At 49.6% G+C, this 18,271-nt stretch overlaps 1 protein-coding gene across 1 annotated transcript in view; it reads right to left on the bottom strand.

Moving 5' to 3' along the window:
* LOC143962458 (uncharacterized) overlaps nt 1-18,271 on the bottom strand; it is a 189,382-nt gene that overhangs the window by 94,152 nt on the left and 76,959 nt on the right. The window contains exon 8 of the mRNA XM_077471729.1: nt 18,117-18,268. Within this exon, the coding sequence (XP_077327855.1) occupies nt 18,117-18,268 (152 nt within the window). The remainder of the gene's footprint in view (nt 1-18,116; nt 18,269-18,271) is intronic.

Raw genomic sequence — 18,271 nt, 5'->3', positions numbered from 1 at the left:
TAAAAAGAGCAAGATAGCTAGCTATATAGGTGGATATAATGTTGTATACTGCGGTCAGGGCACGCAGACAGCACGCACAATCTCCTACAACTGACTGCAAGCTCTATTTAAAAAGAGCAAGATAGCTAGCTATATAGGTGGATATAGCGGTGTATTCTGCGGTTAGGGCACGCAGACAGCACGCACAATCTCCTACAACTGACTGCAAGCTCTATTTAAAAAGAGCAAGATAGCTAGCTATATAGGTGGATATAGCGGTGTATACTGCGGTCAGGGCACGCAGACAGCACACACAATCTCCTACAACTGACTGCAAGCTCTTTTTAAAAAGAGCAAGATAGCTTGCTATATAAGTGGATATAATGGTGTATTCTGCGGTCAGGGCGCGCAAACAGCACGGACAATCTCCTACAACTGACTGCAAGCTCTATTTAAAAAGAGCAAGATAGCTAGCTATATAGGTGGATATAACAGTGTATACTGCGGTCAGGGCACGCAGACAGCACGCACAATCTCCTACAACTGACTGCAAGCTCTATTTAAAAAGAGCAAGATAGCTAGCTATATAGGTGGATATAACAGTGTATACTGCGGTCAGGGCACGCAGACAGCACGCACAATCTCCTACAACTGACTGCAAGCTCTATTTAAAAAGAGCAAGATAGCTAGCTATATAGGTGGATATAACGATGTATTCTGCGGTCAGGGCACGCAGACAGCACGCACAATCTCCTACAACTGACTGCAAGCTCTATTTAAAAAGAGCAATATATCTAGCTATATAGGTGGAGGTTTTTATTTAAAAAAACTGCTGCCAGTTGTATTTACAAAACAAAGACATAAATACTCATTCTTGAAAAGAAGAAAGGAAAACCAACTTAAACAGACTTAATAAAATAGAAAAGAAAACATGCTTTCTTCACCAGCTTAAAAGAAAAGTCACTTGGATTAGAACAGTTTATCAACAATAGCAACCTATCTATATACACTACACACCCTTTATAGACAGGAACGTAACGAAACCATCAGTGCCTACCATGCTTTTAAAATTAGATTGCCCAAAAAACTAAACGTGAGGGACAGGACAGACAGATCCACCACCTAGGGAAAAAGAAGGGGGAGGATCATCAAAGTGGCTGGAAAGAAAAGCCTCTCCACAATCTGGCACACCTTTCCCTGCTCGTTCTTTCTCCTTCAAGATACCTCACCTTCACCAATTCCCGAAAGATATCACCCGCCACCTCGTACACGGGCAGGAACTTGCCCCTAGTGGACACTAAGCACCACGCGTGCCAGGTGTAATAAAGGCAAACTGTACTGATTAAAAACAGTGACGATAACTCATGACCCCTCCGGACCCTGAAGTCGCCATACACCTTCTCAGAATAGGTAAGGGCCCGGAGACAGGGATAGCCAATGGCATCCCCAACCTCCCCCAGAACCTCCAAGTTGAAAGGGCACTCAACCAAAAAGTGGTCCATGATTTCCAGTGCCCCTCCACACTCGGAACGAGGACAGCCCCTGTCCTCAAGACTCCGGTACTTTAAGTTCGACCTCACATAGAGCCGTCCATGGAATACCCTCCATGCAAGATCCCAGAACTTGGCCGGAATTCTCTAAAGCCGCGTACAGACGGGCAGACTGTATGGCCTACTTAGTCCGTCATACAATCCGACGGACAGTCCGTCATACTTTCGAATGAACGGACTTGACCACACACGGATGCACAAACAGTCCGTCGAAAGCTTGCACGATGACGTGTACAGCACGTACGATGGGACTAGAAATAGGAAGTCCAATACACAGCAATGCACCCTTTCACCGTGTAAATCCTTTCTGAGCATGCGCCATTCTTAGTCCGTCGAACTAGCCTACTGACGAGCGGATTGTCCGCTGAAACCAAAGTATGACAGACAGAATTTCGAAAATTCCGAAATACTTAGTACGCCAAACTGCACGCTGAAAAAGTCCGCTGAAGCCCACACACGAGCGGACTGTCCGCTGAAATATGTTTCGAAGGACTAAGTAGGCCATACAGTCCGCCCGTGTGTACGCGGCTTTAGAATTCAGAAGGGTTAATCCCTCCCTGAGAACCCTGTCCGGACAATCCCTTAAGGCTAGTGGTCTCAAAAAGTCAGAGGTCATGACCCGTAGGTACAGCTCGCGCTGACCCAACGAGCCCACTTCCTGGGCCGTTATCCTCCACCGCCTCAGTACCCTTAGGGCAGTTGGAACATAGGTGGGGAGGTACCCATGGGATCAGCCCCTTTCCCCACAAAAGCAGAAAGAACAGACAGCAGATCCGCGCGTAGAGCGATCTTGGCAGAAGACAAACGTAGCTGACAAAGAGGAATTCGGGAAGCAAATAGGTTTTGACCAGGCTCACCCTTTCCCTCAGTGACAGCTTCCAGCCTTTCCAGGCATTAACCTTTTGGGTGGCACTCACCAGCCTGCGCTCCCAGTTTAGTTTGGGATAGTCACCCTGGCCAAAAAGGATGCCCAGAATTCTAATTTCTGGCCGGGGCGTGGGTAACACGTCCGGGAGGGCAAATTGCTCACCCTCCCTCCCCAACCAGAGAACTTCACTCTTAGTCCAGTTGACCAGTGAACCGGACACCTCGGAGTAATCTCCAATCTGTGTTTCCACAAACTGGGCCTCCTTTCGGCTAGCCACTACTATTGAGACATCGTCCGCATAGGCCACCACCCTTACCGCCTTATCCGGGCCACTGCAGGGCTCTGCCTGGACCCTCCTCAGGTGTCCGCAGTCTAGCCTCCTTACGAAGGTGTCAACCTCAAAGACGTAGAGCAGGGGACTCAGCGGGCAGCCCTGCCTAACACCAGAGTACACCGGAAAGGTAGGACCCACCCAACCATTGACAAGAGGGAAGCTTTCAGCCCCCCTGTACAAAACTCTGAGCCAATCGATGAATTGATCAGGCAGACCGTATCTCCCCAAGAGAAGCCAGAGATACCCATGGTTCACCGGGTCAAAAGCTTTCGCCTGGTCTAATGCCAACAGATACCGCCCGTCACCCGTTGCCCTGCACCTTTCCACAGCCTCCCGGACGTTGAGGACAGCACTAAAGGTGCAGGAACCATGCAGTGCTGGGAAGCAGACAGTAGCTTGCCCGCGACTGCAGACCTACACACAAACAGAATCTTCACCAGGATCTTTCTATCCGTAGAAAGAAGGGCGATAGGGCGCCAATTCTCCACCAGGGACGGATCTTTCCCCTTTAACAGAAGGATCAAGGCCGACCTTCTCATCGACGGAGGAAGCAGGCCAGATGCCAAACACTCGCTGAACACCTCCCTCAGACAAGGAGCCAAGAGGCCCTTAAAGGTCCTGTAGAACTCCGCCGTGAACCCATCGGGTCCCGGCGAATTCTTTAGAGACAAATGGCCTGTTCAACTTTGGCCACAGAGATCTCCTCTGTCAAAGAGCCAAGGGGGTCAGACCCCACCTCAAGTGGAGTCTCATCAAGAAATTTCTTGGCTCTTCCGAGGTCCAAAGGCTTCTTCTTCAGGAGGTCCGAAAAATGGGCTTTGACAATCCCTAGGATTCCCGGCCTGGACCTCGCCAAAGAACCCGAGGGATCCCTCAGTCTGTGTATGACCTTCCCACTCACCACGTCACCACAGCTCTTGTAGGGGTCAGGGTTGGTGAACTTCCCGTAATCCCTTTCAAGAACCAGGGAGGCGAGACGGTCATACTGACACTCCTTCATCTGAAACTTCAGACCTGAAATCTGGTCCTGAGGGCCACCATCAGAAACCAAGCGGTCAAGAGAGCAGCCGCTCTCAAGGAGCGAAGCTTGTTCCATAAAGAGGTCTTCATAGGCCGACCTGACTTCAGGGTCCTCAAGTAGCGACCCATTTAGTCGCCACAGGCCCCTACCCTTCTGAGGGGTGTCCGTCACATTCAGAATGACCGACACCATACAGTGATCGGAAAACTCGACCGCATGCAGCACAGGAGCCGCAAAGGACGAGTCCCCCTTCAAAAAAAACTATCTAGTCTACTCTTACTACTACCTCTGGAGTATGTGAAACCAGTGAGGTTGGGGAAGTGGTGAACGTGCACATCCACCAACCCGGCCTCCCTCACTATGCGATTCAAAAAGATACTATCATATCCCAGAGGGCCTGAGGTGCCTGCCCGGTCCTTTGACCTGGTGACTAGGTTAAAGTCACCACCAAAGACCACCTGCTGGGATGTAAACAGGTATGGTTTCAGCAGCGCAAGAAGGTCCTTCCTCCCTCTCCTTGACTGGGGACCATAGAAATTTATGAGGCGGAGAAATTCCCCTCTCACAACTGCATCCATAATCAAACACCTACCAATTTCTAATTCAATCACTCGTCGACAAGCCACTGAATCAGTCTTAAAAAGGACCGCAACACCACTGCAGGGCTCAGCCGCAAGAGACCAGAGGGAGGGCCCATGTCTCCACTCCCTCTTTGCTAGGTGCATCTCTGCCACAGATGCCAGCCAGGTCTCTTGCAAAAACAAAATGTCGGCTTCAACGTGGCTGAGAAAATCAAAGGCTGAAAACCTAGCCGCCGCAGAACGCACACTTGCAACATTAATCGTCGCAAGGCGTATTGGAGCGGGTACCGTCATCCTTAGTGATTAAAGTTTACGTTCCTCTCTATATTACAAACCTAAGTTAATCCTCCTCGGAATCAGAGAATAGGACCCCAAAACGGTTCCAGAGGGCGAGCGAGGGTCCCTCACCCGCCCCCAGACTGGTGCTGGGCTGAGGGTCCTCGCCAACCTCCTTCCCCAGGCCCTTCCTCTTCCATTTTTTTTGTTTTTTTCTTAACCCAGCCCGACTTGGGGGGCTCTCTCCCACTCTAGCCGTCCGACCTCCCACTAGACACCTCCTTGGGGCGCTTATTCACCCCCTTACCCACCTCAGAGGTGTCCATTGGGATACCACCCTCCAGGTCAACCCGCCAACCACCCACCACCTCCGTGGAGGCGGGAGGAGGCATGTGAAGGGCCGCCGGATCCGGAGGCGGACATGGTACATCTGGGGGAGGAGAGGCAGACGGGGAAGGAGAAGAAGAGGGGAAAAGGGAAGGGGAGGCAGGGAGAGGGGAAACAAGGGGGGGAGGGGAAGGGGGGGAACTGGGGGAGGGGGGGATGCTTCTTAACAGAGGGCTTTTTTGGTTTAGCCTGAACCTCTGCTGGATTTCCTACCATCGCTTCATCGGGCACAGAACCGGACGGGGCCGGGGAACCTGCTGACATACCCACCCCTGCAGTACCCGCCCCCCTGCTCACGCCTGGGGGTCTGACCCTTTGAGGGAGGGGGGCACACTCATTCTGTGACCCAGAAGGATTGGCACGCAGCGAGGCATAGTGCAGTCCGCGCTAAGGTGCGTGGGACTGCCACATTTGAAACAGCGATGGGGCTGGCCAGGGTAAAAGACCAGGATCCAGTCTCTCCCTGTAAACGCACTCCCGGGTACATGCGCCACGGTGTTGTTGTGGCGCTTGAGCCGGATCCTGACCAACCAAGCACCTGTCCAGACCCCGCGCTCGTCCAAATTCTTCCTCAACCCTGTCTGGAGCTACCCATACCGCGCCAGCCAGGTTGCGATGTCCTCAGGAGGAAGGGACTCGTTTCTAACCAAGACGGTCACGTTCTTTATCTCCTCCTGCCTCGAAAGAGGTACTACACGGAAACCTTTCCACGGATCTGACTTCCTGATGATCTCGTACAGGCTCAGGAAAAGTTCCATAGAGACCACGGAGGTGAAGCTCACATCGAACTCCTTGCTGTTCGCAGGATGTATGACCGCGAACAAGTCAGAAACCTTGAAGCGTAATCCCAGCAGGTAGTCAATTACTTGACCCCTACTGGGACACGTGGCCGTCCCCTCCCACCTGAGCTGCACCACATTCCGCCTGCACCTCTCCGGACCCCCCGTACCCCTTGACCAAGCCTGTGTCCCCTGGAGCTGTTCCTCAGAGGGGGCCCTGAAGTTCTGGGCACCAAACTGGCCATACAGGGGGCCCAGAGGAACAGAGGAACCTGCCACCTGGGCAAATAAGCGCCCAGCTTTCAGGGCACCTAAGAGGTTTGCCTCTTCCTGCGTGCCCAAGATGGGATTCGGGACTGTGGGGGAAGGGTCAGACCCTCGCTGAGATGAGCCCATGGGCTCTGATGGAGCAGCACACATCCCCCCACTCCCACCCTCTATCCCTCCCCCAACAGGTGCCTTGCTCCCAACCACCTCCGCAGATGGAGACGTAGCCACACCCCCCACAGCGGCGGGGGCTTGAGAGGAAGCCACTTTCCTTCCCCGTGCCATATCCTGCTCCTGCCGCTGGGACCCCTCCAGTTCCCTGATGAAGTCCAAGGCCGGGCATTCTCCCCTTAGTTCCCCCATAGGGGACTCCCCCCAACTTGTCTGTCCACCGGGTAAAGCTCCACTGGAGGATTCCGGGGTACCCAAGGTAGTAGCCACCAGAGGAGCCCCCGAGACCCCCAAAGCCCCTACCTGACCCAGAGGAGCAGGAGACTTGGTTACCGAGGCCCGGGGTGTCCCCACCTCCTCAGTACATTCTTTCACAACCTCCGGGGTCACCGCAAGTGGTACTTCCGGTTCACGGAGGTCAATTCCGGCCGCACCTTCGGAAACAGGAAGTGACACATCCACCTCCCCGCCCCTACCCTCCCTGGTGTCTGCAGAGGATGTTTGTCCAAGGTGTTTTTTCTGAACACAGTCCGCACTTGCCGGCACCTCCCCCTCACTACAAGCGGCCGTGGCGGGGGCCGCCATTACGGCCGGCACCCCTCGCACTGTCTCAGATGCTGCGGGCTCGACCGGGGCCACTGGGGGGCCCGCACAGCATCACCACCCACCAACCTCCGGCCACCGGCCTTCCCCTAGCAAGGACCACCACCAGCTTCCTTCCATGCTGTTCTATCCGACTTGCCTCTCCCCCGGAGCTTCCCTGTGCATCACGGGGTTCCCTACCCGGAACTATCTGCTCCACAGCCTCTGGCTGAGTAGGTGAAACAACAGGGATCCGGGGACCCTCTGCACTTACGGCTCCGGGGGCCACGCTCACTGGGCTGGTCTCCACCTCGGCTGGTCTTCCTCATCCATTGAGATTACTTCCTCCACCGGGGTTCGCAGCTTCTCCTCCGATTCCAGCAACACTCTCTGGTAAGAGCCTCTCCTCCTGACTGCCTGGGATCCTTCCTGGCTCGCTCTCAGGAGTTCTTTTTTTACTTCAGAGAGGAAGCCCCTCTCACCAACACCGCGTTCGCAGAGACCGCCCAGCAGCCGCCATAGGTCTCTGCATTCATGTTTCAGGCCCTCCCGGTACTCCCCCCTTCTGCTACTGGCTGAGCGGTCTCTGTGATTCCGCAGGTCCGCTAGTCTCTCAGACTTTAGCACATAGGCCAATGTGGCCTTCTGCACAAGGGCTTTGATCCTTGACCGATTCTTCTGCATCCTTCCAGGGTCTTCTCCAGGCTGGGCCCAGGTCCAATCCAGCAGCCCAAACTGCGTTTGCAGGAACAACGTCTCCTCCCTGGAGAGGTCTTTCACTCCAGGGGGATGAACCGTGGGCCCAGGCCGGGAAGAGGGCCCCGGACCTGGGCTGGCCAACGCCATCAGCTCCCTCTCCTCCTCCACCTCTCTGGAAGCTCTCACAGTCACAGGACAGGTCAGAGCACGCAGCCAGCACGCACAATCTCCTAACACTGACTGCAAGCTCTATTTAAAAAGAGCAAGATAGCTAGCTATATAGGTGGATATAACAGTGTATACTGCGGTCAGGGCACGCAGACAGCACGCACAATCTCCTACAACTGACTGCAAGCTCTTTTTAAAAAGAGCAATATAGCTAGCTATATAGGTGGATATATTGGTGTATGCTTCGGTCAGGGCACGCAGACAGCACGCACACTCTCCTACAACTGACTGCAAGCTCTATTTAAAAGGAGCAAGATAGCTAGCTATATAGGTGGATATAGCGGTGTATACTGCGGTCAGGGCACGCAGACAGCACACACAATCTCCTACAACTGACTGCAAGCTCTATTTAAAAAGAGCAAGATAGCTAGCTATATAGGTGGATATAGCTGTATATTCTGCGGTCAGGGCACGCAGACAGCACGCACAATCTCCTACAACTGACTGAAAGCTCTATTTAAAAATAGCAAGATAGCTAGCTATATAGGTGGATATAATGGTGTATACTGCACCACAGAAGAGCAAGAATGCAAAATCGACCGATAACGAACAGTGTATACTGTGTTGAAGGTGCACAGAACACCCACTAACTCCTACAGACGCCAACACACTACACAAGGCTGCCGCACTGGCGCACTGGCGGCCTTTAGGCTTGTGCAATTCGTTTCGTAACGAATCGAAATTCGGCCGAATTTTGCATCTTTCGGACATTCGGATGCATCCGAATGTCCGAATAAAAAAAATAACAAATTACAACGAATACGAAAGAAATAAAACAAATGAATTCAAATGAATTCGACATGATTCGACATTATTTCAACTGCATTCGAAATGATTTCAACATGATTCGACATTATTTCAACTGCATTCGAAAATATTTTGTGACCCGAATTTAGGGCCATGTATCTCGGGGTTACTTGGTGCTAGACACTTCAAATTAGATATGTTGTAGTGCTAGTATAATTGTGTTTGCATACCAAATTTGGGGTTTCTAGCTATAAGTGACCCCGAGATATGTGGCCCCAAAATCGGGTCGCAAAATGTCATTTTCTGCTCTAATAACTAATAACATTTTGTAACCCGATTTTGGGGCCACATATCTCGGGGTCATTTATAGCTACCCCACATTTGGTATGCAAACACAATAGTACTAGCACTACAACATATCCAAATTTGGAGTTTCTAGCACCAATTGACCCCGAGATACATGGCCCTAAAGTCGGGTCACAAAATATTTTCGAATGCATTCGAAATGATTTCAACATGATTCGACATTATTTCAACTGCATTCGAAATGACTTTAAAATGATTCGACATTATTTCAACTGCATTCGAAATGATTTCAACATGATTCGACATTATTTCAACTGCATTCGAAAATATTTTGTGACCCGACTTTAGGGCCATGTATCTCGGGGTTACTTGGTGCTAGACACTTCTTCAAATTTGGATATGTTGTAGTGCTAGTATAATTGTGTTTACATACCAAATTTGGGGTTTCTAGCTATAAGTGACCCCGAGATATGTGGCCCCAAAATCGGGTCGCAAAATGTTATTAGTTATTAGAGCAGAGAATGACATTTTGCGACCCGATTTTGAGGCCACATATCTCGGGGTCACTTATAGCTAGAAACCCCACATTTGGTATGCAAACACAATAGTTCTAGCACTAAAACATATCCAAATTTGGAGTTTCTAGCACCAACTGACCCCGAGATACATGGCCCTAAAGTCGGGTCACAAAATATTTTTGAATGTGGTTGAAATAATGTCGAATCATGTTGAAATCATTTCGAATCCGGTAGAAATATATTCGAATTTGGTTGAAATATTTTCGAATGTGGCCGATTTTTCGAATTCGGTAGAAAACTAAACGAAATCCGAAAACAAATTTAAGGAAGTTAACGAATATAACTAAACGAAATTAATGAATTAACTAATTAAAACAAAACGAAACTAAACAAATTTTTTCCTTTTGCACATGTCTAGCGGCCTTATATAGTGTGGGGCGTGTACTACACAGCCTGAGCTATGATTGGCCACAGGCATCCTGCCTGTGGCCAATCATGGCTCTCCTCGCTTCATGAGCTAGCAATGCACTGCAATGGCACAGTGCATTGTGGGCCTTGAGCGCCACACAAATTTGGCGCGAACGGCCCATAATGATCGCATTCGCCGAATGGGCGAACAGCCGATGTTCAAATTGAACGTATGTTCGACTCGATCACGAAGCTCATCCCTATGAAGGACATTGCAAGCAGGAAGGGTGAAGGTTTAAGGGTGATAAAAAGGAGCATGTAATCCTATGACAGGCAGAAATGGATTTTTGAAGCCTGAACGTACATGTAACCATTTCTCATGCATGTACAATAAATGTCTTAACTTGAATCGAGAGACGGTCTGAGAATGCAGATTATTCTCCACCAACACCCCCCCCTTACTTTCCTCAGACCAGCAGACATTCATACACACACACAGCAGTGTGTGTCTCTCGAGCTTGGCTCCTCCTCCTCTGTGGATGTAAACAGAGAAGAGGGGGAGTCGGCTTTGTTCCGCTCCGCACTAAGGGACACAGCCGCAGTGCGGGACAGTGCGGCGGGTGTTTTTAGCGGTGGCGCTACCCACGGGTGTCACCCCTCTGGCAGGTGTCACCCGGGTGAAGCCCGCACCTGCCTAGCAATGCCACTGGTCTCTTCCTAGGAAGGCCCTGGAGAGGAGGGTTGTTGAATCTGGCCTTGAGGGATTACCCAGGCCCTGTTATGAGGGAGCAAATCCTTTTAAAGTTTCCAGATTTGGCCTGGCTCTTGTTCCATGGCTGACTCTAAGTTAGTTGAAGCATCGGTCTGCGGAGAACCCTGGTTGTGCGAGAGTGGAGTGTGACGTGTGGACCATTTCTTGCTTCAGTGCCCCTTCAAATAGAAGTCTATAAGCGGGTGGGTGGGGCTCTGGGTGTCCCTTTCCTTTCCCGCTTGAGTTATGCGGAGTGGTCACACGGGTCTTTTGAGAAACATCAGGATTTTGATTTTGAGACACTTTTTCTAGTTAGCCTGGTAGTCCGTTACTTCATGCAGGATGCACAGTGTCAGGTTTCCACTTATAAAAAAAAGTCCTTCCTGTTGAGGTGTTGGTTCACAACTAGGGATGAGCTTGGTGTCCGAGTCAAATGCATGTTCAACTCGAACACAGGCTGTTCACCCATTCGGCGAAGCCAGAACTCTGTGGGCCGTTCGTGCCAAATTCGCGTGGCGCTCACAGCCCACAATGCACTGCGCCATCACAGTGCATTTCTGGCTCATGATTGGCCAAACATGCACTGTAACCCCGCATGCTTGGCCAATCACAGCGCCGGCAGCGAGGAGAGCCATGATTGGCCACAGGCAGGATGCCTGTGGCCAATTATAGCTCAGGCTGTGTAGTACACACCCCCCACTAAATAAGGTCACCAGCGTGGCGGCCTTGTGTTGTGTTCCGGCGTCTGCAGGAGTTAGTGGGTGTTGTCTGTGTGCCTTCAGCGCAGTATACACCTGTATCTACATATATTGCTATATTGCTCTTCTCTAATTGAGCCATCAGCCATCTGCAGGAGTTTGTGGGTGTTGTCTGTGTGCCTTCAGCGCAGTATACACCTGTATCTACCTATATTGCTCTTCTCTAATTGAGCCATCAGCTATCTTCAGGAGTTAGTGGGTGTTGTGTGCCTCCAGCACAGCACAATATACAGCGGTAAATACCCTTTAATTGCTGGTGTTCTATAATAAAGGCATCTGCAGGAGTTAGTGGGTGTTGTGTGCCTCCAGCACAGCACAGTATACACTGTTATCTACCCTTTAATTGCTGGTGTTCTATAATAAAGGCATCTGCAGGAGTTAGTGGGTGTTGTGTGCCTCCAGCACAGCACAATATACACCTGTATCTACCCTTTATTGCTGGTGTTCTAAAACAAAGGCATCTGCAGGAGTTAGTGGGTGTTTTGTGCCTCCAGCACAATATACACTACCCAATTGCTGGTTTTCCCATCTCCCTTCAGGCCATTACCATGTCTGGAAGGCCAACAAGGAGAGGCAGACAGGCACGAGCCAATAAAAGAGGGCAACAGGCTCTGTGTCTAGAGACACCAGTGCTGGTCGTGGACGTGGTGCATCGTCATCAGCACGTGGCCATGGGACACGCTTGTCCTTATTTTCGACAGCTGGACGTATTGAGCCACATCATGCCGAAGACTTGATAGAGTGGATGACCAAGCCCTCTTCATTCTCCTCATCCTCTCTCACCCAGACTCAGAGTACTAGCAAAGCAGCTGTCAATGCATCCTCTTCCTTCGTCTCAATGTCATCATCAGTGACTCCTTCCCTAGACCCACCACGTCCTCCTGAGGAGTCCCCCAAACTCTTTGAACACAGTGTTGGGTACATGCTCCAGGAGGATGCCCAGTGTTTTGTAGGCTCTGATGATGATACTCAGCTAGAGGAAGGCAGTAGCGTGAGCGCAGAGAGAGGGGATGCTCAAGAAGGACAGCAATCTAGCAGTCATGTTCCACAAGCTGCAGCATACTGCCAGGTTTGCTCTAGTGATGAAGAGGTAGGGGATGATGAGGGCATTGACTCCACGTGGGTACCTGGTAGGAGAGAGGAAGCACATCTCCAACGAGGCAGGATTCCCTCCGGGGGCCAGCTTAGGGGCAGCACAATGACTCAATCACACTGCAGAGCTCCGCCTGTGCAGGGCATTGCCTCTGCGCATTATTCTAAAAGCTCTTTGGTGTGGGCATTTTTTAAAATGAATGCATCAGATCGCACCGCTGCTATTTGCAACATATGTCTCAAGCGTATCTCGCTTGGCCAAAACATCAGCCGTTTGGGCACCACATGCTTGACCAGACATATGTTGACCTGCCATGCAGCTCGTTGGCAAGCTTACCTCAAGGACCCACACCAAAGAACAAAGCGGACCTCTCCTTGCTCCTCATCAGCTGGGATCTCCAACCCCCCTAGACCTTCAGTCCTTTCTGAAACCTGTACTGAGAGCAATGAAGGTGTAGAATTAGGTGTGTCACAGCCAAGTGCTTGCGGGCACTCTGCTAGCAGTACACCCACGTCTGATTGTTGCAGGCAAATATCCCTGCCCCAGCTGCTGGACCGTAGAAAGAAGTTCACTCCCAGCCATCCACATGCCCAGCGGTTGAATGCTAGCATGGCTAAATTGCTAGCAATTCAACTGCTGCCTTTTCAGTTGGTAGACTCGGCCCCCTTCCGTGAGTTTGTACAATGTGTGGTTTCTCAGTGGCAGGTCCCCAAACGCCACTTTTTCTCATGGAAGGCGATTCTGGCTCTCTACCGGCATGTGGAAGGAAATGTCCTTGCCTCGCTGGACAGGGTGTTCATCGGTAAGGTGCATATTACCACCGACTCATGGTCGGGGACATTACCTGTTTTTCATGGCCCATTGGGTCACTCTTCTGGCACTCTTCTGGCAGCTGGGAAGGATGCAGGACAAGGTGCAGTAGTGTTGGAGGTTGTTCCGCCACCACGCCTCCAAAATGCTACTACTGGTTGTGACACACCTCTCTCCTCCATCCCCTCCTCTTCTTCTTCCTCCATGGCCTCTTCCAGTGCTCTGTCCTCAGAACCAGTTGTGCTCCATAGGTATTCAAGGGGCTATGCAAGCACGCAGGCAAAACAATGCTATGCCGTGCTTGTGCTGGTTTTTTTGGGGGACAGGAGCCACATTGGGGCAGAGATTTTGTCAGCTCTGCAGGGGCAGGCCAAGAGGTGGTTGACGCCATGCCAGCTTAAGCCAGGATTGGTGGTTTGTGACAATGGCACCAACCTCCTCTCCGCCCTCTGACAGGGACAACTGATCCATGTGCCCTGTGTGGCTCACGTCCTTAACCTGGTGGTGCAGCGGTTCTTGGGCAGCTACCCAGGCTTACAGGATGTCCTGAAGCAGGCTAGGAAAGTCTGTATGCATTTCTGCCAATCATGTAATGCCTGTGCTCGGCTGGCTGAGCTCCAAAAGGAGTGGAACCTGCCCAAGAACCGCCTTATATGTGCTATGCCCACCAGGTGGAACTCAACATTGGCCATGCTGCAGAGGCTGCACATGCAGCACAAGGCCATCAATGAGTACCTGTGTGACTACAGGACAGGGTCAGGGGAGCTCATTTTTTTCTCACCACGCCAGTGGGGCATGATCAGGGATGCATGCACTGTCCTGTCACCATTTGAAGAGGCCACAAGGATGGTGAGCAGTGACAGTGCATGCATCAGTGACACTATATCTTGTCCACCTGTTGGAGCATATGCTGCATGGAATAATGGACAGGGAACTTGAGGCAGAACAGAGGCAGGAAGAGGAGGACTTCCTTGCCTCTCAAGGCCCCCTTTATCCAGACAGTGTTCCTGCTGTCCCACCCATCACACAGGAAGAGGACAAGGAGGAGAAGGAGGATGATTGTGTCAGCATGGAGGTGGAGCCTGGCACTCAGCATCAGCAGCAGCAGTCTTGTGGGGATGATTTACAGTCCCAAGAAACCCGTGGACTTGTACGTGGCTGGAAGGAGGTAGCTGCGGATCATGTTGTCCTTAGTGACCCAGAGGACTCCGGACTGAATGCCTCAGCTAACCTACACTGCATGGCCGCCCTGATCCTGCAAAGCCTGCGGAAGTATTCTCGTATTCTTCGGATCAAGGAGAGGGACCATTACTGGCTGGCCACTCTCCTTGATCCATGGTACAAGGGTAAGGTTGTGGACCTTATCTTGCCATCGCAGAGGATGAGAGGATGAGACATCTCCGGGAGGCCTTGCAGAAATGTCTGTGCAATGCGTTCCCAGAGACTGGGAGGTTACAAACTCCTGGTCCTGGACAACGTGTTGCTGTGGCATCGGTCAGAAGGAGCGGTGGAGAAGGTGGCCGTCTGCCCGATGCGTTCAGACAATTTTTTAGTCTGCCGCCCCAAGGTATGATCGGTTCCAGCAACCATCGCCAGTGTCTGATTTACATGGTGCAGGAATACCTAGGGGCAAGGTCAGACTTGGACACCTTTCCCACTGAAAATCCTCTGGCTTACTGGGTCTTGAGGATGAATCACTGGCCAGAGATTGCACGTATGCAATTGAACTACTGACCTGTCCTGCATCCAGCGTTCTTGAACGCACCTTCACTGCTGCTGGTGGCTTTGTAACTGATCACAGGGTGCACCTGTCCACCGACTCGGTTGATCGACTGACCTTCATAAAGATGAATCAGTCTTGGATCACCACCAGCTACCAAGCACCTGAAGCTGATGTAACCGAATAATTTTTTTTGAATTATCACATCCCTTCAAGACTGCCTATGCTGATGCTGAGTGACTGTCCTGTTATGTTGACTGTCTATCCTCTTCCTCCTCCGCTGCTATCTTGTAAGAACATTTTTGGTTCTCGGTGATGACACCAGCCCAATTTTTCAGCCCCTGTTTAACAGGGGCGTGTAATTACAATTTTTGATGCAATGCTTTGCAACAGGGCTCATTCCTGCACTACAAATAGAGTATATGGGAGAGGTTGCAGTGTCGTGGCACCAGCACCAGTGCCTAAGGCACAATTTTTCAGCCCCTGTTTAACAGTGGCGTGTATTTACAATTTTTGATGCAATGCTTTGCAGCAGTGCTCATTCCTGCACTCCAACTAGAGTATCTGGGAGAGGTTGCAGTGTTGTGGCACCAGCAAGCAGTGCCTAAGGCCCAATTTTTCAGTCCCTGTTTAACAGGGGCCTGTAATTACAATTCTTGATATAATATTTCACAGCAGGGCCCGTTCCTGCGCCTACCGAGAGTAACTGTTGTGGCACCAGCACCACTACCATCACCACCACCACCAAAGGCCCTATTTTTCTACCACCGTTCAACAATGGCATGTAATTACAATTCTTAATATAATTGTTCACAGCAGGGCATTCCAGCACCCACCAAGAGTCATTTTGAGGGCTTAAAATGTTGTGGCAACACCAACACCTTAGGCGCAAATTTCTGCAGAGCATATAGGGCAGGCCCCTACTTTCAAACATCCAACTTACAAACGTCTACTACTTGCAAACGGAAGGAGACAACAGGAAGTGAGATGAAAAAAGACGGACAGCAAAACAAATTATACAGGGGTGATAACCCTTCCCTATGTTTTCCAAAAAGCTTAAAAAAAGATTTTTTGACTGGAGCTACACTTTAAAAATGTACCAGTTCAAGATTACAAACAGATTCTACTTAACACAACAAACCTACACAGTGCCTGTCTTGTTTGCACCGCCTATATACTCCTGTTCTGAGTACATAGGGTCTGGGGGCCCTACGCCTTTCCTTTTTTTAATATGGGTACGGGGTTCCCCTTTATATCCACACAAGACCCAACGTGGCTGGTAATGGGCAGGGGGGCTAGGAATACCATTTTCTCAATGATTTTCATCCATATTGCCGGAACCAGATATTACATTAAAACCGTAAGCAGTTTTAAATGACTTTTTTTCTGTTAAATGTCATTTTGTGCAGGGACTGTTCTAAATACGGGAAACACGTGCCACTTCACAGGCATACTATAGACACCCCCCAGGCATGATATTTAAAGGAATATTTCACTTTTTTCACTTTAATTGTCATTAAAATCAGTGTTCCCGAAAAAACATCAGTTTTTTAAAACATTTTAGGCATTGACCCATGTCCCCTGGGGCAGGAGCCAGGTCCCCAACCCCTTTTTAGGACAATATCTTGCATATTAGCCATTAAAATTAACACTTTTTATTTTGAACGTTCGAGTCCCATAGACTTCAATGGGGTTCTAAAGTTCGCACAAATTTTCGGTCCGTTCGAAAGTTCTGGTGCGAACCGAACCGGGGGGTGTTCGGCTCATCCCTATTCACAACATTCTGGGTGAAGTTGGGAAGATTCAGGGTCTTGAGAAGAACAGGTGGCACCCAGGGGCCTGGACAAAAGCACGGAGGAATGTCAGCTCCCCTTAGCTGCTGCCTGTCAGTCTCTGGGTGTGTGGCTTTTCTTTCTGTCCTTTCACGCCCCCTACATTTTATAAGATCAGATTTAAAAAAGGCTGCATGCATGGGATAAATGTGTAATTGTTTCTTGCCCCCCCCCCCCCCCCCCAGTTACACACTGTTATTATTATACATTTACATAGCTCTAACATATACCGCAGGAAAGGAGCTTACACTCTAATGTCCCCCCACGGTCACACACTATTATTATACAAATTGGATAACGTTTCATGGATGTGAAATTTCCTACACAACTGACAATGTGATAATACGGAGACATTTAGGACTCTGGACATGTTTTGTGCCATTGTAATTTTCATTTACCCAATCAAAGAAATGTGTTCCTGTTCAATATTGTATAGAAATGCATAAGACCCCCGTCCCATCATTAGCTGACATTTTGTTTTTAATCTTCTGATCTCAACACAATGAGGTCATATTTTGCTCCTTATATAAGTTTCATCATCAGGTACAGCTTCTTTCTGATAGGCTCTGAGAAAGGGCAAGGGGAATATGAAAGGACATGCAAAGGAATACAACGGAAGTCACCAAATGCCCGCAGGAGATAAAATGACGTAAAATTTTGAGCTGCCAAAATATTCCAAATAAGGGAGCAGCAAAAGAAAGCATGCCAGACCAAATTCATAAAGGAGTCCAAAACAAGACAACTAACATGTTTTGAGGAAACACCTCCTTCACCCACCTTCATCTGGGCTACAAGACACATACAAGTACACAGCAATATGAAAATTGTAAATCAAAAAATGGTGGAATCAATATCCATACATAGAGCCTAAAACCAATACGTTATGAAGAAGACCAAAAAATGTTTTGCATGTACAGTAAATACCAAATTAATTTGTGTAATTTGGTACATATATGCATAAGATCCATTTTTTTTAACTTTCAATATTCATACTTTTATATTAGTACTTGAATTGCAGCCCTGATAAAGGGGGAGAGTGTTTTTTCCCCCGAAACTTGTTGGTTGTCTGGGTCATTAAAGCTTTTTTGGGCTCCTTCACAAATTTGGCCTGGTGCTTCGTCTTCAGGTTTAAGCTCTGGGTGACATTCCCGGGGGCCCATTGGAGGGTAGCCCAGGTTGCATGTGAGCCGGGAAGCTTTTCAAATGATTGTGATCCTTCCCTTTACTACTCTGCATCAATAAGTATTGAAGACCCCCCGTCTCTTGGATTTATCCTCCTACAAAATTCTAAATATCTGCATCAAGCAAACCATTGTTATCTGTGATGTATTTTGCTTCATATTAATTGGTTAATCCATTAGAGGAAATTGTGTTGCTTCTAAGAGGAGGCCACATGGGAAGGTCATACTCGAGCCTCTTTATTTCTCCATTGTGGTGCTCACCACTCTTACCATCTCATCCTCCCCATTAATGATCACCAAATGAGCCTTGTTTTTCTCACAGTCTTCCTTGGCAAAATTCAGTGGTTCCGCTTTTGTGGACTTGTAGTAACAGCTGAGACCATAATGCTTCCAGGACTTATCACACAATGGTTGAGCAGAGCCTG

This window comes from Lithobates pipiens, unplaced genomic scaffold (genome assembly GCF_037356315.1).
Source record: "Lithobates pipiens isolate NorthernLeopardFrog02 unplaced genomic scaffold, aLitPip1_a1.2 Scaffold_8, whole genome shotgun sequence".
NCBI lineage: Eukaryota > Metazoa > Chordata > Amphibia > Anura > Ranidae > Lithobates > Lithobates pipiens.
This window is presented reverse-complemented; position numbering and strand designations above follow the sequence as displayed.